The sequence below is a fragment of the Drosophila eugracilis genome, unplaced genomic scaffold (assembly GCF_018153835.1).
Source record: "Drosophila eugracilis isolate 14026-0451.02 unplaced genomic scaffold, ASM1815383v1 contig_124, whole genome shotgun sequence".
Classification (NCBI taxonomy): Eukaryota; Metazoa; Arthropoda; class Insecta; order Diptera; family Drosophilidae; genus Drosophila; species Drosophila eugracilis.
Genome location: NW_024572029.1, coordinates 320197 through 341967, shown reverse-complemented (window position 1 = coordinate 341967; position 21771 = coordinate 320197). Strand labels below are relative to the sequence as shown.

At 35.3% G+C, this 21771-nt stretch overlaps 1 protein-coding gene across 5 annotated transcripts in view; it reads right to left on the bottom strand.

Annotated features, from left to right (window-relative positions):
- Positions 1-21541, bottom strand: part of LOC108118350 (nuclear factor of activated T-cells, cytoplasmic 1) — a 42520-nt gene extending 20979 nt beyond the window's left edge. For 3 of the 5 annotated variants that reach the window (XM_017230992.2, XM_017230995.2, XM_017230996.2), the window contains exon 1: positions 178-686. In XM_017230992.2, coding sequence (XP_017086481.1) covers positions 178-439 — 262 coding nt within the window. In that variant the 5' untranslated portion in view covers positions 440-686. Of the gene's footprint in view, positions 1-177; positions 687-20713 lie in introns of those variants that run through there. The other 2 variants (XM_017230994.2, XM_017230993.2) reach the window with 2 other exon arrangements.
- Between the last annotated feature and the right edge of the window lie 230 nt (positions 21542-21771).

Sequence of the window (21771 nt, the reverse complement as noted above, 5' to 3'; positions counted from 1 at the left end):
CTTCTTTAGTTTTTATGGATTAACTTATTTGCTAATAGATATGAGTTTTTCCAGCAAAAGATCAAAAGCTATAGACAGTCTATTCATATTTGAAGTAATCATTGCTATACAGATCTAAGCTTAACCATTTTTAGCACATTCTACTATCATCTTATACATTTCTTAACACTCTCTTACCGAAATTACTTTTGTAATGATGCTGATAGGCTTGGAAGTTGGTGTTGTTGTTGTTTCCGCCATTGTTGTTGTTGTTGTGATGGGCATAATGATGGCCATTGTTGTTGTTATTATTACTATTATTGTTGTTGCTATTGTGGGCACCCCCATTATTATTACTACTATTATTATTATTGTTATTATGATGGCTCAAATTATGCATTTTTGATGGAATCCGATAGCCGGACTCGTAATGTTTATACTGATTGTAGGTGAAGCGCATTTTGATTGATTGATTGATTCACTGGACACTGTTCGATTGATTGATTTAACTCCAATTCATTTGCTTTTCGCTTGTTTTTCGCTCAGTGTTCTTTCACTCTCTCTCTTACTCTCTCCTCGAACTTCTCGTTCGCTTTTTGGGATAAGTGCTTTTAGTGTATTTTACAAATATGTTTACAGGCATCGATTTTGTTGTTTTCCCTTATTTTGTTTTTTGTTTCTTTTTTTTTGGTTAATATTCTTGGCACATTTAATTGTTCTTTTTTGTTTGTTGTTGTATAAATTAACTTTTATAATTTTGGATTGGCTTTGTACATTTGTTTTTTGTGTTTTGTTTCTTTGCTTGCTGTTAAATGTTTTCTTTTTCAGTGTTTTTGCAGTTTTTTTTTTAGGTATAAATCTGCCTGCTTTGTTGTATTGGAAAAAAGAAAGAAACTTAGTAAATTTTTAAAGCGGGAAAATAGCTCAAAAATTCTTCAACAAACTTGGTTTTATGAAGATATTTTTAAAGCATTTTTCAGCGCTTAGAAAACGCTTGTAAAACAGGTTGAAAAATGCGTTGTTTCGTTTTGTTTTGTTTCGGCACTTCGCCTCTTTTTTTTTGTTTTTTGGCGCCCGCTTATTTATTTATTCATATGTCCATTTGGTTTTTTATCTTTTTTATTGTATATCTTGTCTTGTTTTTTACAACTCGATGCCGAAAACTGAAACCGAACGATGTAAAAAAAAAAAAAAAAAAGTTGTTTGTGCATGAAAAAAAAACATCTTCTTTAATAGCCGGCGCGGTTCAAAGTCCACGAGACGAGAAGGCAGAAATAATAAGGAGATCTCGCCAATGGTTTAATGATCATTTTGCTTTTTATATAGACAATGATTATGATGACAATCGATGGAGGAGGGGGAACTTTACTTTACTTTAAATGCATTATTTTTCCCTTTCCCAAAACGGGTTTCGTTGGCCGCCAAGGCGCCTTGAAAATCTTGAAACGTGTTTTCTTTTTTTTTTCGATCCTTCGACTACTTCCTGGTATATATTTTGTTCATTTTTTTTTTTAACTTTACTATATCATTTCGTTTTACAGTTAGAGTTCGACATGGGAAGAACCAGTTCCATTTGCACGATTTTGAGATTCTTGTTTTGGGTTCCCTTTTACTTTTTGGCCAGGAATGTAAAGCCCTTTTGAGTGGCAAGTTCCGCAAGGTCTCAAGGAATTAAACAGCCTCTTTTTTAGCCTTATTAACTCAAAGGAATCTGAGTTTATACTCAGAAAAATAAGATAATCTTGCATTGATTCAAAATGATCAATGAAAAAGTGGAATGCCCTCGTAATTCTTGTAACTTTAAAAGTTATAACCAGAAATTGACTGGTAAAAAATGTAATTTTAACAAAAATAAAATGGAAATAATACAAGTAGATTAAAAAGCAATAATTGAAACATTTTCTTACTAAAATATAATCGGTTAATCCTCTTAATAACTTAACTACTACAACTTCAAAACCAACATCATTTTCCTTCTATTTTTCCCATCTTCAAATACATTTTCCTCAGTGCATTTTGGTTTTTTTTTTCGTATACGACTTTAACGACTAATCGAGGTGACACAGATAAGTGTGTTAGCACCGACCGACCCCGCCTCCTTCTTCTGTAAAGCCCACCCCGCCCCTTTGGCCATAACTTCAATGGCCTCTGGTTTCGGCATGGATTGGTCTTTATTTAAGTTTATGATTTTTTTTTTGACAATCAAATGCCAAGGCAAGTTCTTGGCTTGATTAAATGCTAATTGAAATTGTACGGTGTATTTATCAGCAATCGGTTACAAATATATATATATATATATACGTAAGTATATATATAATAACGAGTGCCGTTGGGTTTGTGAAAAATCATGATCTTGTTTCATTGACCCACATTGAACGTGTAATAAATGAGATTCTCAAGTGAGCAGAACTAAGCTGATCTTATCTGATCTGCGCTCCTCAGATTATCATTCGTTTTTCAGTTTTCGAGCAGGAAGCGTATGGGAAATCGGCTAACATGAAAAACTATTTAACAGTTTAAGAATCTAAAGGCCATGAAAGTTTAGATTTAAGTTCATTAACTAGCAGACTTTCTGCCAAATCGAACAGAAAACTAGAAAATAGTTTTATAAGTTCTTAAAATATAAAGAAAACTGGCCTTTCTAAGTAAGGAAAAAAATAAAACCTAAAGAAGTATCTACTAACTATCAATCCTATGTAAGCCCCTTAATAATTGCTTTCATTTAACTAAATTATAAAATTAATATTCCTGCCTGCCCTCCATTAACTTTTTCCATCGATTTTCTCAATCACTTATCATAATCATTTCTTAAATTAATTTTTGCACATTTCTTCTTTTCTTTCGATCCTCTTATTTCTGCTCTTCTCCAAACCGTTCGATGATGATTATTGGCCGCCTTTAAATTTTGTTATAAACAAAAGCCTTTAACGCGATTTTTGGTATGCGCGGGGGGAATCACAAACCGAAAGTGAATTAAATGTGTATAAATAATTGTTTTGTATTTAATTTCTTTTTGGCTCTGCTGGCGAGATTCTAGACGGGTTCCGGTTGCCTTCGTTTGTGGTCTGTGGATCTGCTGGGTTCGCGACTGGAACTGACTTCAGGCCCACGGAATTGCCCGTAGAACTCTATACCTCTATATATGCCCAAATACCGATAAGATAAACCGCGCGATTGAGAGAAGTTACTTGGGTCTCCCTCCAAAAAAGAAGAGACAGTACTTATAGTTTGAATCAAGATTTTGTGTAAAAAAATTAAAGTTATTAAGAGTTAAAGTGGATTATTTAAAAATAATAACTGAATGTTAAAAAGATTATAAGGAAATGAAAGCAAAGGAATTCGTTTTATTTTTTTTTTACAATTTTTCCTTAAGGAAAACCCAAGAACTGTACTAGATTTTTTAATGAAAATTTAATCTCATAAAAACATCATAAACTAAATTTAAATTTACAAATATTTCCCCTATTTCAATTTACATTGAATTTTCTTTCTTTTTTTTTTTATATTAATTTCGCAGATTTTTATAATCCGCATTTCGCGATCAGGCCATTATTTCGTTTTATTATTTGGGCTGATAAAAAATGGGCGCACAAGTTTTAACTTTTCAAATATAATAAACGTTAATTGAGCAGCACATCACACCAGAAAAAAAAGTGGTCCGCAAAAAAAGTGCGAAAATTCAGCACGAGTTTGTTATTGTAAGGCGGCGTTCGTAACCCGTAATGGTAATCGTAAGCTGCGAACCGGAGAACCGCAGAAATCGAAATCGTATACCGTAAACCGTGACCCGTAAGCGGAAAGAGCGTCGACGAATAGCGATGCGAACACTTACGCTGAGATCGATGGACTGCGGCGGAAAAAGGTGGGCGCGCTATATAACTTTAGCGCAGACTCAAACCCGAATCCAAATCCGAACCGGAGAATTCGCTCTCTCAAACTGTCCGGTACGGTGAAAAGAACGAATCACGACGAATCGAATGATGCTGAGTGGTGAAAGAGAGGGGATACGGGAAACGGTGATAAACACACACAGAGAGTATGTGTGTGTGCCGACGAAGAGAGCTCAGCTGAGAGATGGAGCAACAAGTGTACGCGTGGCCGAATGACGACTGCGATGACAACGGGTTTAATTGATTTCCATGTATGTGTGAGCACAGCGCGCGCCTCGTTTATGTTTGTTGTTGTTGTGGTTATTCTTTTTCTCAGCACTGATTGCAAACGCAAATTGATAAAGCAGCCACAACGAGAGAGGGAGCGAGTGTAGTCGGAGAGCAATTGAAATCAATATCAATATCAAAATCAAAAGATCGATCTGCAACCTGCACACACTCCATCTTCGTCATCTCTTTTAGCTCTATTTTGTATGCTTCTGCCGCCGCTGCGTATGCGCATTATATTAGGGTGGACCTATTGCATAATTTAAGGGGTCAGTAACAGTAAGCTAATTTCGATATTTACTTGATTTAACATTTTTATAGGTTAATTTAATAAGACACAAAGTGTCGTATGTGCAATTTTGTTGGATATTTAAAAATACAATTTTTACACTTTTTCTTTTTGAACTTTTACCCAAAGCGGTCCATCCCAATGTGTGTATTTTCATGTTTAGCTGCTATGCGTGGCTGTTAATTAACACTAGACAGCACACGTTCGCTTTGCGGTCAATTGCAGACAGTCAGGGCCACTCTACAGAACGGAATGCCAACATAAGTACGCACATATAAACGCTGATAAGTGGACAAACAAACGAACACTAGCATATGTACACTGACCCAAAATTAATTAATAGGATTTATGTTGTAACGATTTTGATTCAACAAAAATACAGTTTTCTAAACGATTTTCAAGTAATTTAATATATAGCCTAAGTTAAAGCGATATGAATGAAGTTTTGGAGTCTAAAATAGCATTAGCAGGTCAGTAGATAATATACTTTTCCTTCAGTGCATCTGTGTAAACTTTTCGCCTAGGCGCGAAAAACTATTTGGCAAGTGTGACCAAAAAGGCAAAATTTAACACCAACAAATTTGAGTTAATTTATGGGTAATTTGATTTCATCCATCTGAAGTTGTTTATTTGGTTGAGTGTATTTTTGAAAAGTAAGAACGGAATAAAAATCTGTCGTATAAACTAGTTTTTTATTCCAGCTCATTTTCCCAAAAACCTCTTGTCATCTTCGGTCTTGAAATGCAATAAAAATCTGGTGTGCAGCTATAACGGTGAATTGTTTTTTTTTTTTTTTTTTTTCGAAATTCGTTTGCCCCAAATTTGGTCACACCACAGTCACGCGTAACGAAGGGGAGTTGGTGGGGTGGTGCTTTTGGCCCCACATGTCAAGTGGCTCAGCTGAGCGTAAGCGTAAGCGTACAGCTGTAAGGAGAGCGCTCTCTTTCCCGAATGTATGCGAAGCACTCACGAAGCGAAACGACCGAAAGCGATCGTGTCAACAACAACAATAGCACTATCAGCAATGGCGTTAATTTCTTATTGGTTGCCGATGACAACGTACGAAGGTACAGTGGGTCAATAGGACTAAAGGGATACAAATTGTAATATTAAAGCCTCTTCTCTTATAAGAAAAATGTCGTGTCAAAGAATTAGATTTTAATTTGATTTGCTGAAGATCCTTGATATTATTGATTTTTAGCACAATCTTGTAGTTGCTGTCCCACTGTGCCTTCAAAAAACTGTTGATAAAAGATAGCAACAACAATAACAGTAACAAAACAAACACAGCATACAACACATGTAAATTGTTAACGCCGACGTCACCATGAAAGGCAGCACAGTCGCCAGTGGCAGAGGCCGCCAACAGAGGAAAGAGAGCACGCGCACACCTCAATCCGTGTTATCAGAACAACAACAACAACAACGATCACTGATGATAGTTTTTTTTTTTTTATTTCTGTTTTTGATATTTTTCGGCTTAGCATTGAAAATTTTTAAGAGGGGGATGGGGTGACAAAAAAAAAGGGAGCGTGTGTGCTAAGGTAACAACAATACAGAGCCACATACATACGCACCTAATAATGCGCATACGCACCGTTGACGCCCATTTATTTTTTAATGCGCGTTATCAAAGAAAATACATAATAAAACCCTAAATATTTGCTTTTGGCGCTTCCTTTTTACTGGGAGGATAAGAAAGAACAAAATTACGCGATCAAAACAAAACAATTTAATAGTGATTAAGGTGTTAAGGTAATTCTTAGATTATTGAAAGTTAATCCATCTATATATCTAGTAAATCTATCTTCTATCTTCTCTAAAATGATTTCTACACCTCTTATAGTTGATAGTTTTCGCTAATTGATCCTAAATCGCAGTGCGTAAGCTTAGCTCGATTTGATTTAATTAATATATGTACTTAACATTTTTAATGGCCACCGCGCACATTTGTCACTCGGCGATGTATAATTTATAACATTTTGTTCGTTGACAGTGAACAGTTGGACTTCCCCCCTCGGAAGCCACCGATTGGACCGAAAAAAAAAAAATGATGATTACATCTCGTGTATTTACTGATTGTTGTGTTCGCTGATTGTTGTTACTGTTCCGATGAATGTATTATATTATACCCTACTTTTAGTGCGTGGCGACCTTAGCAATGATCATAGTGAACAACAACAACAACAACAGCAACAAAAATAAAACTACAAACAACCATATACAATATACTTGGGCATTTGTCAAGGTTCAAGGTTACAACCTGCACTTATTAATACGGTTTATTGTACTTTTGTTTCATCACCTGCATCAGTAGTTTTGAGTAGTACAACAACCAACAAAACAGCAACAACAACAACAACAACAAAATAACTACAACAATAGCTACTTGACCTGGAGGAGCAATTGGCTTCTATAATTATTTATACGATGTTTCATTTGTTTCGGAATTTTACCAGTTTCCCAAGTTGCAACGACAAAAAAAAAAAAAGAAGTTGTTGTAGAAAAAGGTTTAACACCAGGGGTACAGAAATCAAGAGAAAATAGTATCCGTTCTTAAGAATTTGATGGCCAACTAATATAAATCTTAAGATGTTTCCTTTTCAGATTAATAATTAACTAGTTAAGATAGTTCTGTACCTGTACCAGTTAAAACTTGTTATAAAAAATATGTTTTAAATGTTATTTTAGATTATTTTGTAGCCATTATTTAACCATTAGATCTACAACCACGAACCGCACTGTCTGGCCGCGCATATATTTATTTTAATTTGTCCCGCTCCGATTTGTTGTCGATTGGCACTCTAATTAGTATACCTTCCAAAAAATTGCCAAATTATTTCCAATCATTTGTCTCCGAATTCTTGTTTTTCGCGTCTCGTTTTTTATATTCCGAAATTGGCCAATGGAAAATCATCCAAAGATCTTGATATAAGACATTTACGCACGGCCCAAAGGCGGCAGACCAAATAAAAATATATAAAAATAAAAAATAAATACAAAAAAATATACTATATAAATATGTTTTCACAACCAACGGATGCTGTACATTATGTGATATATCACTATACATACATAGCCCAATATCTTAATCATGTTAAATGCCTAATCACGATCTCGGACGATTTATTTCGTATCGATTAACGCGGTTCCTCCTCTCCTTTTCCCTTTTTCTAACCCATCATCCGATTCCCTTTTGACTTGCGACACCACCGACCAACGCTAACCACAAAGGTAAACACGAGAAGACTGAAAAAGGTGTACAAAAAGCGTTTTCAATCATTTTTTCATCAAATTTTTTGGTTAAAAGAATTTTTTGACAGCGTTTTAATTTTACTTCTTAAGAAATTAACTTGCTTTTTTTTAGTTAAATCAGAGTTTTTCTTCGCTTTCAATTATAATAAAAATAAAGAATATATACAAAATAGTTTGGAACTATTAAAAACCGCCTTAAAAATGTTAAAAATTTCGAAACACAAATAAACTCAATGATTGTGCATATTTTTGGCTGCCATTTCTTGTTTTTCTAGATAAACCCACGATTGTTAACAAATCTTTTTCTACATTTTGGGTAAGTAAACAATTTTACTATTTTGTACAGCAATAAAAAAAAAAAAAACGAAACACCAGACACGAAATGTTATTGAAAACGTTTTGCGTATGGCGCTTTTTTTACGGCGGCTACTGATCGTAAAAAAAGTAAAATCAACAGACAGAAAAATCGCAAAAAAATCAAATTGTTATTCCCTGTTGCACGTACAACAATGGTTGAAACAATAACAACACCACCGAAAACTTCAAACGGCACAGACAGAAGAAGAAGTAGAAAAAGAAAAAAAAACAACAATCAAGGAAAAGAGTTTAGTGCTTCGTTGTTGTTGTTGTTTTCTTAAATTAATTTGCCTAAATTTGTTGTAATTGTTTTGCTGACGTTACTTTTTGATTTAATTATAGCAATGGCAAAGCCAGTAGAAGATATCACGCATACGCCGCATTGTCCGATCAGCGATCTCAGCTGTTAAGCGCATGCTCACTTAACAGTAGCCGAAAAGGCAGTAACAGAGCAACGTTAACGTTAACAGTAGCTAACTGTTTATGGTTGTTAAAGGGGTAGCAGCATTGTTCCCTACGCTAAATGCTGAAACTCTCAACGAGCAGCTTAGATATGCTTTACATTTTTTAAGTCAGTTTCCTTAGCTTTCATAAGAAAATGTTGGCCTTAATATCAGGTTTATTTTAGCTACTTTCTTGGCCCTAAAAATCTCAAAATTAACAGTCTCTTCCCCTGCAAAACCACTATCAGAATCTAAAAATTCTTTAATATATTATTATAAAAACAAAAACCGGCCATTAAATGGCACTTGAGAAACCCTTGATCTTAAGTTCCTTCCCTCTGCCAGCAAAGTAATCTCTTTTCGGGGGAACTCTGCTTCTTCTTGCACTTAATGGGAATTATTGCGCGTGTCTTCTAATCGCTAGTTTTTCTTTTCTTAGATTATGCAAACGCGCTTGGACACAGCCCCAGCTGCGATAACAACGACGGGGGCATAAAAGAGGAGCGCTGGGGCAGAGTCAAGGTGTTCCAGGGAACCACCATGCCAAGCCATACCACACCATACTATATACCATATCATATCATATCACCATATCATCATTCCCATTGCCAAAAAGAAAAGAAAATGAAAAAATAAAATAAACTGTTAGATCGGCGCGACTAATTTCTAATGCCATACCCCCAACAATCACAAAACAAGAGAGGGAAAAACGAGAGATTGGCAAAGTTGATAAGCGATTTGCTCGAGTTTCGCTCATGTTTTCATAATATTCTGAACTTCCGGGGGATCTATGTTTATTTTGGGCGAGAATACCGATGTATGTCTATGGATGTTGTGGGTGGTGGTTGGCGGTTGGGAAGTTGAGCGGTTGTTTGGTAAGTGCTTGCTTTTGGCATCACGTGGATGTACGGGGTTTGATAACACAGGCCATGACAACACATTGTCCCTGGTTTATTTTTGACCGAGCCAGCAGCAGCAGCAGCCGCAGCAGTAGAAATTGTTGATCATTCTGTGCGGCATTACCTTTAATCGTATGTAAATGAACCACGCCCACCAACTAGCTGGCTATCTAAAAATAAGGAGGTGGAGAAATCTAAACGGGGCAAATGTAATTTGCATTTGCGCGTTAAATTGATTAGCATAGAATCTAGTTTAAGGGGGGGGGAATCACTAAATCTATTGATTAGCTTTAAGTTAAGTTTGATCATTCTTAAGAATACATATAAGATCAGTTAAGAACGAAACTAACTGATCCTTTGCCTAAGAACTGTGATCTTAACAGAGAAAAACCAATCAAGTTTTAAGCTGATATTTAAGCTCAGATCAAGTTCTCTTCCCATCGATGGGAAAGTAAAAAGAGAATAGATCGCAAAGAATACCACTAAAGCGTAGAGTAAATTAATCAAGAACCGAATAAATTGCTGTTAATTGATGTATTTGTGTTTGGTTTGCTTGTCGTGCGTTTTCATCAATTCAGAAGACCGAATGGATGACTAAACTTCTCAGCAATGTCACGAAATGCGCTAAATAATACTTTTCCCTCCAGGTCTCTATCAACATTTTGCTCGTATTATCTAGCTAGATATATATCTTTGTAGTAGTAGTAGAACTTCTTCTTCTTTTCACACAGCCTTCAAAATCTTTCATCTAAGTATTCTTATATCGTTATGCCGCTGCGGATTTTCAGTGCTTTTTTTTTGCTTTTTTATTCTTTTGGCGCTATGCGATTTATTATTGTTTTTGTTTACACACATCAGCATATAATTCTCATCGTGAGTTCTCCCTAAGAAACAACAACAAGAAAAAGAATACCGTCAGAGGTTAGGCGGTGAAATAAGAAAGAAAAAGTCCATCATAATTTTCTAGAGCATTTTTTAAACGCCTCCTCGAAATATTTCGCATTCCCGAAAATTAAAAACAATGCTAAAATAAAAACAAGACAGCTTTTTATGAATGAAAATGTGTGATTAAAAGATATATATAGATATATATATATATAAACTAACTGATCATTATGTAACCAAATTTAGTTTAGAAATTTTAAAATGCAAAGTTAAATGTAACTAATTTTTATGTTTAATATATAGCATAAGCCAGCTAACATATATCCAAAAATGTATCATCAAAAAACCAAAGAAAATAAACTCAAGTCCTAATTTGGTTATGATCAGCGAAAATCTTAAACTTTATGAATGGAAATCAGTGCGATTCCTGAAGCAACTGAGATGGATGGCTCAAGCGCAGATTGTCAAAATAAAACAATAAAAAAAGACATAATAAAAACCGTAAGAAGAAAGAAAGAAGAAAGAGCCCGAAGAAATGGCTGGGCAGATTGCGGGTCAGCAGACGCGGACAACTGAGGCACGCGCACCTCACGTGACTTGGGCCAAAACAAAAACTCAGCAGCAATCAGTAAAAGCAAAAACAAAAACAATAACAAAAATAAATATAATATAATATATATATATATACATTTTCAAGATGCTGGGACTGCTGCGACTGTGTTGTGCTCAATTACAGTCCTCAATCGAAAACCAAACAGCAAAGGCAAAAGCAAATCGCAATGTTCGTCATAGCCGAAAACTGGCCTATGTACGAGTCGAGTCGAGACGAGACGAGACTTCGTATTTTCTCACTTCGAGTTCGTCAACGATTTTTCATAGAATTTTTAAATGTACGAAGTATATTATTTGGCAGTGCCGAAAAATCGAGAGAATCGCGAGACAGCCGCCAAGCGAAAAGTAAACAAAATCTTATCAGACACCGCTCACGCCCAGCTCATAAAAGATACAGATACATTCGGCGGTGATCACATATGTACGTACGTACGTTCATATATGTATGTATTGATGTATGTTTGTATGTACATTAGACGTCTGCGCTCGCGAATTTCACAATACAAAGCGAAAAAGCAACAATAACACGTCTCAACTACAATGTATGCCAACGACCTGTGAATGCTCTGCGGTTTTCGTTAAGAAAAACCCCATCAATGGGATGGATGTGAAAAACCTAAAGCTTAAAGATTCGTATTTCCTAGTTTCTTAATATAAACATGATCTTAAAGGGGACTTTGTATACTAATATAGATGTTATTTTGAATTATTTTTAAAGCGTAAGCTAACTATATTCCAAACTTCTTTCTATAAAAGTTTCCTTTCAATGGATCAATTCTGAAGTTAACTTTGTAACTTTGTTCTATAATTGCAGAATTATTTAAAATTACCTTTAAAAAAACAATTACTAATTAGTGTGGATGAGTTAGTATTACTTTTTACCTAAGCACTAAGGGTATTTTCAAATTTAACCCTGAGCACTTACAATACCCCCAGACCGATGACAATCGCTAAGCCGTGCGTCTGCGATTTGCCTTGCCAAAAAATCAAAAAAAAAAAAACCAAAAAAATCACAAAAATAAAAACCTAATTGCAAGACTTTTGTCTGATCGGTTTCGAGAGTATATATGATATAGTGCCAGCAGTAGTAGTAGTAGTAGTAGTAGTAGTGGAGGTTGGGTGTCTTGATGGGTTTTCGGTTTTCGGCTATTGGTCTGGGTTCTCTGATCGTTAAACTCCGGCCGCAGACAGCGTGGAAGAGGAAGAGCCTGGGCCCGTCGTAATCAAAATGCGAATACAACGAATGCGAACTACTTTTGCGATCTGATGCGATCTGGTTTGATTTGGTTTGGTTCGCCTCGCCACCGAGTCGGGATCCCAATTATCTCGCAGACAGACCAAATAGTAGTTGTAGTCGTTTTTACCGCTGTAAGTTTATAGTAAAAACTGAAGTAAACTAAAGCCCCCCCACGCGCGTTTTGTTTGTTTTTGGTTCATATATTTTTTGAAGCCCGCAACCCCGCAAAGAACGATGAAGAACATCGTTTACACGTGTCGTCGCCAGAGGTCGCTTAAGCACAAAGCCCCCACCCAACTCAAGGTAGAGCCATAGCATAAATTCATAATCTCTTACATAAAACCGATAAATACAAAAGGCAAATATTTACGCAACCGCAAACAGAACGGTCAAAAGAATTCGAAAATATATATACAGAATATAGAATACAAAATACGAAATAGTTCAAACAGGTAAGTTTCGTTTTGGTTTTGATTTTTGGCCTTCTTAAACTTTGCGATTTCTGCTGACCCCTGATGATAAGATCTTTTTCTGTTTAGACTCTTGTTAGCAACCGGTATTTGTAAGATATACACAGTAGCAACAGGTGCTTTTCTTCACTATGATTATGATAATAACTATAAGTATTAAGCTTGCTTCTTTCTAACACTTTTCGCAGAATCTTAGCACTGCAATTCGATATTGAAATCCATATTGAAAAAGCATTATCTTTTTGAGTTTTTCATAACCAGCTATGCAAATGTTATGATAGTGTTATTTAGACAGTTTGATCCCATTCATATTCAAATTAAGCCATTTTCGACTCATGTGAGGAGGACTACTCCTCCGTCTCCTCACCCTGTTTGGTAGCCGGAAAACTCGTCTGAAGCGGCTCTAAGTTGTTTTTCAATTGTGTTACTCTTTTAGAGACCTCTTTTCTTTCTTATTTAGGTATAATTTGTATTTTATTTTTTTTTTTTTTTTTTTTTTTTTAATTGTGTTACTTTTTTCTGCTGAATGGGTATGAAAAACGTTCGTTTAGCACTTAAATAATGAAAGTAAATAGGCAAACAAAGATTTCAAATGCGTTTTTCTGGCTCAGTGTCGTCGCCACCCACCCACACAACAAGGCAAACAAACACCCATTCGAATGCCATCTCGCTCTAACTTCAATTAGAGTCGATGGACCAAGACCGCCCCCGCACACACACTAGCACACACACACTCGCACACACACCCAGCCAAATAAAACCTATCTCACAGATACACTCCCCAACCACTTCATTTATATTTGCTGAAGGCTGGACCCCTCCCCAAAAAAAAAAAGAAAAAGAATTATGAAAAAATATTGTCTATTATATTTGGGGCTCGTCAAGCAAAACAGAAAACGCCAAGACAACACAGGCCACAGCCAATGTACACAAATAATTTGGATGATTTGTGCGGCTCTGTCCAAAGTGCAAAAATACCGAAAAACCGCTGGAGAAAAGATTCGTACGCGAATATGGCTTGGCATGGCATGTATTATCTGGCAGGTGAGAATCACCTATATGGGCACGCCATTTCCGTATTTTCTCTTTTCGAAAAAAACAATAACAAAAAGTAATACTATTTTATTATGGTGTTTTTTTGCGAAAGGTAAACACCTAAGGGTTGAAAACATTTGAATAAACTGTTTTCGGTTAAAGAAAACATCGAAATTTTAATTTTTAAAAATTATATTTTAAGATTTCTGTGTTTAGGAAACTTAATAAAGAAAATCAGATGACTTAAAAATATTAAAAACTTTATTTTTGACTAGCTAACTTTATATTTTCCCATGAGATTCCCTCTTTTATTTCAAAATCTTATCTTTAACTACATTAAAACTGAAATTCCAAACTAACACTCATCACTATTACCTTCCACTGGAATTCCTCATTCAAGTCGAATGTATCTTTTTTGTGAAACAACCAGAAGGCTGTTTAGTCACGTTCAAGATACGTTTTTTTTACAAATGTTAAGAGATAAACAAACATGTGGACAAAGACATTAGGCAAAAGGAGAAATATACTATAAGGAGTCAGACTTCTTCTTCTTTTTTCTTTTTTTTTTTGATTATAAAGAGCGTTATTCTCGCTGAAAGTTATCATTTCTTCTTCAATTCGTACTTTTTTTTCATGTCGAGTATTTGTTTTTGTACTTTTTTTCCCATTTCGACGATGTGAATGACTTACGAGACGAGTTCAAGGCCAGAATATTGGATAGACAACAGGGGAATGTTACAAATATTTCCAAAAAGCAGAAACAATTCTTTGTGACCCATCAAAGAAAGTCAAGAAAGAACATTATTAACTACTTTCTATAGTTCTAATTTTATAATTTCTAAATAAAGAAACTCAAGAACTTTCTTATATGTTTTTAAACCAAAAAAAACCCTTAAAATCATTCCCATATTACTTTTCATTTAAAATACCTTATTTGGCAAATAGAAACTTGTTAAAAACGAAGACCTACATTGCCAAGTTAAGTAAAAGTAAAAATATAAAAATGCTCTGGCATCGAATCGATATCCGATTTACATCTCGAATCATTGGCTTGCTCGTCGTCCACTGGCGTTGATTATAATAATAATTCATAAATTAATAAATTAATAAACGTTCGCGGCGCAGTGTCGATTGGTGCCAGTTTGCTGACGTCACGGCCAAGACAATTGATTTGGGCTGATTCCTTCGATTGGAGTGCCAAACAGAAATCGCAGAGAAAATAAAACCGCAACTCAAATAACGACAGTCCCGGGGTCTTTAGCCTGACAGTGTTTTATCAAAGGGTTAAGAGTGTTCAAGTTGTCAATATTGCTGTTTTTTTCTTTTCCTCTTTCGAAATTTACTCAACTTTATAAACTTTTGAATGCTCTTCAGGGAGCATAGAAGAACCTTAACTTTAATGAAATAATATTCTAGAATTTACTTTCTAAACATATCTTTAGCTTTATTACCTAGCCTTAATTATAGATCATTGCGGTTAGGGTGGGGGTTTTGTTATTTTGTTGCTATAATTACAACCAATTACCGGTGCAAGTTTTAAAAAACATGTTTGATTATGAATCACATTGCCGGTTATTTAATATTAATCAAGTACAGATTTTTCCAAATAAAGAGACAGCTGTTTTGTCATTTCTTAATATATGATTTGAATAATCCATTTATCATGCTTGGAATTCCCGTAAGATAGACTGTCGGTTATGATCGTGAAACGCACTGTATGTGCTAGAGACTACCAATTTCCAATTACCGACCTGCATAACAAATAAATTGCTAACGCTAATTTCCATTCCGACGACGGCGACCCACTCCGCCCGTCCAACTCTCATCTGGGGGATTCGCGACTACCCCACCGATCACCTGCCTGCCACTGTTTCACCCTTCGTTGCATTCGGAAAACCGGCTTTTGGACGGGGGACTCACCTGAATGACGAAAACCGCCGTAGCACGTTGTACGGGCAAGTACGTCACAACAAAAGCCGGAGAAAAGTTTTTCACTCCACGGCATTTCCGGACAACCAACCTCCCTCTCTACACGTGTAAAAAAAAATCGTTTTATAGTTAAAAATAGTTAGGTCACGTTGTCTGTGAATTTTTCCTAAGTCCTTTTGGGGTAAAGGGTACAGGGGTTTGAAATTTCTAATTATATTTTTCTAAATATTATAATTTGACATTTAAAAAAGTTGATTTAAAGGTTATATATTGATAAAATATTATATTGTTTGAGTCATTAACAAATTTACATATTTTTCTAACCAGTCAAAAAGTATTATGATTTTAAAATCGCAATTTTTCTTACTAATTCTTAAGTTAATATAATTTTTCCCAGTGAACATTAAAGCCAATTGAGAGTACTCTGTATTAGCCAGGCAATTGAGGGGTGCAAAAAGGCGGGGGAAAGGCTATGGAAAACAACGGAAAGCCGGCTTCTGGTCTAGATCAATTTTCCAAGAAACGCTTTAAAAAAAAAAGCATTGCGTTTTGACCTTAGACAATTGTTGACTCGCGTTTTTTTTCTATATTTTTTTGTTGCTGCATCGAGGCAGTTGTTGCAGTGGAATAATCTAGCAACGTAATGGAATTTAATGCCATATCAAATGACAACAATAGAGCGGAGAATTTAAGATGAATGATCATGAAATAGTTGGTTATCCAATCCAAGCGAATCAATGAATGAATGAATGAGAAATGTGTATTGAAAATCTTGTTAGGAAGAAAGTTACAAATTACAGTTTTGATCCTTATACTAAAAATGTATGTGTTATGCAAAGAAAATCCTATAAAATTTCGTTAATAAATAACTCTTTCTTGTAAAGACTTGTCAGAATCTATGGTTACTCATGGCAACTTCAACTTCAAGCATAGAAAAACCAAACGGGACTTATGTTCGTTGTGATTCCCCATTTGAAAATAAGGAAATTTTCCCCTCATCCCCAGCGTCCAATTATAAATGCAGAATGCAAAATAATATAATTCAAAGCACTCGTATATTGCACACATATATTCCGTGAATTGGGCCAATCATTATTGTTCTCACGGCCACTCGTTTGTTTAAATATTTTACATTATTTACTGAGAATTAATTGTGAAATATAGTTGGTTGAGAGACAGAGAAAGAGAGATAGAGAGTCCTGACTCATTCGTTGGTAATTTCAATCAATATCCGGACACCATAATACGGTCTCACTGATTTCGATTGGCTTTGGATCGACTAAATAATGCCCCTCATAAACGCTCTGATTGCATTTTATTGTCTCCTGTTTGTCGCCTTTTGGCTTTAATGAACCAACAACAACAACAACAACAACAACAGCACACAAACCAACACACAAATGCAAACAGAAAGCCCCAAAAATCGTCAAAACTTGCCAAAAACTCATTTAATGGGGGCATATATAAATTTCGGAGCGGACTTATCGGCCGACTGGCTGGCATTACAATATCTTTATTTCGATTTTTCTTTTAAAGGGGTTTCATAAAAAGCAAACCAAAGAAATACAGGTGGTAGGAGGTGAAAGAAAAAAAGGTTGGCGAGATTTAAGGTCTTTTAAAGTTCATTTTTGGTTATTAATAATTTTGGGTTTTTGTTTTAGTTTCAGTTTAGTTTCCTTTATGAAAGTTTTCAGGTTTTTCCTAATGTGAACTTAAGACATTTTATAATTAAACAATAATAAGCAAAAGTGTATATAAAATTCTAAAAGTATAAGTATTTTTTATTATGCAATTCTAACATTTAAGTATTGCCCGTTTTTACTTCCTGCTTTGCTTACTCAGCACACCATTTCTTTAATAATATCAATCAACAAAACGTGATGCTCTCGAGAAGCGCCCAAAAAAAAGAGAAGCTAATAACAAATTTAATCATTTTGTTTTGAACGAAAAGTTTATTTGAATGATGCATCGACATCGGGACAATGATGAACTTGCTCCACCTGCTCCCACCTATATATATATATATATCAAATATTTCCCCTCCCAATCATATATCTACATATATATATATGTTTATATATTTGCGTGTCTGGTGGCGTCGCAATAACAAAATAATTGAGGTGGGCTCGCAAAGAATTTTAAGCAAATGTGGAATCCTAATGACTACGAGTTACCCTTTAACAAGATATACATTTTAATAATAGAAAATCGTATTAAATCCATATAAAAGTCTAGAAAACTAGAAGAAGAAAAAAACATTCCAGAACCGCAAAAACGAGATTCAAATATTTAGCAAGCGAATTGGCATTGCTAATCCTTCTATTAGTATTTAAAATTAAGTTAGTTAATAAGCTGCAAACAACTGAGTAAATAGAAAAACCCTTGAACTTTTCAGCTATCGGACATCAAAACAAAAACAAAATGGAAAACAAAATGAGACAAACAAGAAATCAACTTCAAAAGTGATTGCCATTGAAAATTTTTGTTGGTGAAAGCTAAAGAGAACTAGATGACAAAAAATAGAGAAAAACAGGTAAAATAAAGTTAACACAAAATCAGTGAAAATTGAGGGGCGAAAAAGAGCGGAAAATGAGCTTATAGGTGAGTTTGAGACATTTTTGTAGTTTTAAAAGCCAGACAAACAACGAATTTAAAGGGCAAAGCGGAATGCGAGCAAACTATAATAGTGTCGCATCAGCAACAACAACAACAACAAAAACAACAGCAAATGAAACGATTTTCATACATAATTAAATTGATTAACTAAGTTAAAATTATTCAAGTCGTTGTCGCAGCCGAGCTTTGCATACTAAAATGAAAAAATCAACAAATTCAAAACAAAAAAACAACCTGTAGCCAGACTAACAAAACAACAATAAAAACAACAGACGAGCGTCGACGATCATTAACTAATCTAGAGAGCAGAAAATTGTATTAAATTAACCAATAAACAATTGCTGACTAAGTCAAGTCACGAGACTTTCGTTGCAATTAACAAACAGACAATCGTCGTGGAAATGGGGAAAGGGTCGAAGGAGGCACAAAGTCCACTTAATTTGCAGGCAGCATCCTACGGCTTCCCAGCTGGACAAAAATAAACCAAATGCATCATGAACTGAACTGGGATAAGAACAAAGAGACATACAGTAATCAGTCGCTAAGCAAGATAACTCATTTTTAGATATTTTTGTAATTTTTACAAAGTAACTTTCTTTGAATTTTAATCAAAGCTTAGAAACTCTTCAATAAAGAAGTTATTCTGAAGAAATTTAATCCAATATCTGTTCAATGCCACTAGCCACTGTACTTGTGTGTGTGTGTGTTTTGCTGCTCAACAAGTGCCACACTTTGTTAATTTTTTTTTGCTATTTTTTTGTATTGTCTCTATTACCCTTACGAGTGAATTTCCCATCTAGACCAGACACACCCTCGCAAAAAGGAAACTACATTAAGTGAGTTTTCCAGCAGGTTGCCAAGGAGCCGCGACCTTGTTGGAAAAACATCCAATTCAATTCAATTCAATTTGATTATATGAGCATTAAGCGGAGCAAACAAATGGCTCAAGAGAGCGGAATGAAATGAGACAGAAGGGCGTGCGGTCTGCCGGGGACTGACTGAGAAAGCGTGTTGGAAAGCCGGAAAACTGGGTGGGGAAATTGAATACCAAGCAAACAGCTGAAGGAATAACTTGAAAAGGATTCGCATGGTGTTTCCTAGGAGCTTGAGCTTAAGGAAAACCGTTTCTAATTCTCTTGTTTTTACAAAACGTTTATTAAGTGGCATGGAAATTAAAAGAATATCAAAAAGTAAGCGGCAGTCAAAAGTTGGAGCACATGTAAAGTTACAGTGGTTATACGAAAAGTAAAACTTGAAGTTAGTACAATCTGAATTAAGAGATTTAATATCCCTCTTTGTGAGAAACGTTGTCTTTTATGAATCACATGGGTCTTACCCTATTCTTTAAAGAACTAATATTAGGAACTATAGGGAAATTTTCTTTACAATCTTTTCTGAAACCAATTTCCATTCGAAGTTCCATGTATTAAGGTCTCTCTGTACTCGCCCATGTAAACATACATAATTACGGGTGTTTGTGTGTGTGTATGTGTGTTAACATAAATACGCGTGTGTGTTGGTACACGTGCGTGGCTTTCAATGTCGCAAAGTTTGTGGGGGCCAAATAGTGTTTTTCTTTCTTGTTGTTGTTTTTGTTTTTGTCAACTTTTGCTGATATCGATAGCAACATTATTAAGAGAGTGGGTGGTGGACTGTGGGCGGTCTGTAGGGGAGTGTTGGAAATCAATCAAGAATTATTTCTAGGGGGCGCAATATTTTTACCCAAAAATATGTGTACACCTTTGGGCAATCTATTTTCGTTTGCCATCTATTTACGGCAAAAGCCTACCAGAAAGTAAGAAAGATACAAAAATGAAAAAAAAAAAAACTATCAGGAATTCAACTGCCTAAGCATCTTTTAAATACCACAAATTGGCTAATAAGAAAGATTATTTCGAAGTTTAATTAGTTATAATCACTACATCCCCTATTTTTTGCTTCATATGAATTTTTAAAATCATTTGTTATAGAAAAGCCCTTATCTAATGTACACCACTATACATTTTTTTTAGCAAGTAAACAAAAACAGGTTCAAAAAGAGCTAAAAGAAATGCGTAGCACATTTTCAAGGCCAATAAAAGCAGTTATTTTTAATATTTTGATTAGAAAAGTACAAATATAAGTGAGTATATTTATCCAGTGGTTTGTTTAATTAAATTTAATAACAAGTAGAATGCACTTTTTTGTAACTGCAATATTCTTTTGAAAAACATCAGGATTTCGTGTTCGGAACTTATGATTTAAAGAAATTGGTATATAAACATATAGGAATATGATCAATAGAATGTTTGTCATGATCAATAAAAAGTTTGTAAAGTATGGCTTAAGTCTAAAACTTGTTTCTTGCGATACAAAAATGTGAATATCCCAATCGAAATTCGATTGAAAAAGTGGGCAAGGTGTATTTTAAACTACTTGCCGTACTTAAAGGTAACAAATCAAAACAAAAACAAAACAAGTAAATAAGAGCAAAGAGAGGCTGAAAGAAATGAAAACAGTTGTTGGTGGGGCGCAAGGAGGGTAAAAGAGATTAAGAGAAGAGGTACAAACCTGTTCCGCGAGCAGCGTATGTTGTTGTTCCCTGCATGGACGGTGAACTGGTGCCCGGCGAGGGGTTGGGGGGCAGTAGCGGTACGGACGAGGGTCCAGCGCCGTTTTTTGTGAATTTCAAAAGCATAGTTTTGGTCCGTCGTCGTCGTTTTTGTTGTTATTATTGTTATTTGTTTGGTTTTTAATGTTATTATCGATGTTGCTGTCGTTGGGCGAGAGAGCGTTAGCTGACTAACGGGACAAATTGAGAGTCCAAGTGGCCAAAAAGGCTGCGACTTTTGCCTGCGTCAACGCTTCTGCTTCTTCTTTATATTCGCCGTCTTCTTCTTCTTGCCCTGTCTATTTGTTGCTATTTTTAGCAACAACAATTCCTCCTCCTTTTCAGCTCTCTTTCGCTGTTTCCCTATTCCTCTTTCACTCTCTGTGTGTGTGGGTCTTGCTCGCACTGGATTCCTGCTCCTGACGTTTTTTGTTTTATCAATTATATTACAGTTACAGTTCTTGCCTCTCACTCACTCACACACTCGCGTATTCTCCCTTTCTCTTTTCCTCTTACACGAGTGGGTGCCAGCACATGTGTGTGTGTGTGTGCCTTGCTCAATTGTTTTTGTTGCGTGGCCAAGTGTTTAGCATTGTTTTTTCAATCGCACTATCACTTGCATTCAGTGGTACACTTGTTTAATAATGTCGGAGTTGCACGTTAACAAAAAAAAAACACTATTTTGCGCACTATTTGCGGACGCTGTTTCTATTTGTCTTCTTCTATTTTTCCAACTTGTTGCGCAGAGCTGCCAGACCGGCTTGACGTGTTGTCGATAATACATAAGCGATAACAAGTGTACGGCTAACCATATTTATAAACCATGGTGGATAACTTGAGAGTTAGCACAGTTCTTAACCAATTTTAAATTCTACGATAACAATAGTTTCAAACCATGGTTGATAACTTAGGTGAGCAGTTACTACAGATCTAAATCAATTTGAATTCATTAAATAGCCTTAAACCCATATGAAATATGTATATATTGTATCTTGTAATAATTGTATCGTGTTATGAT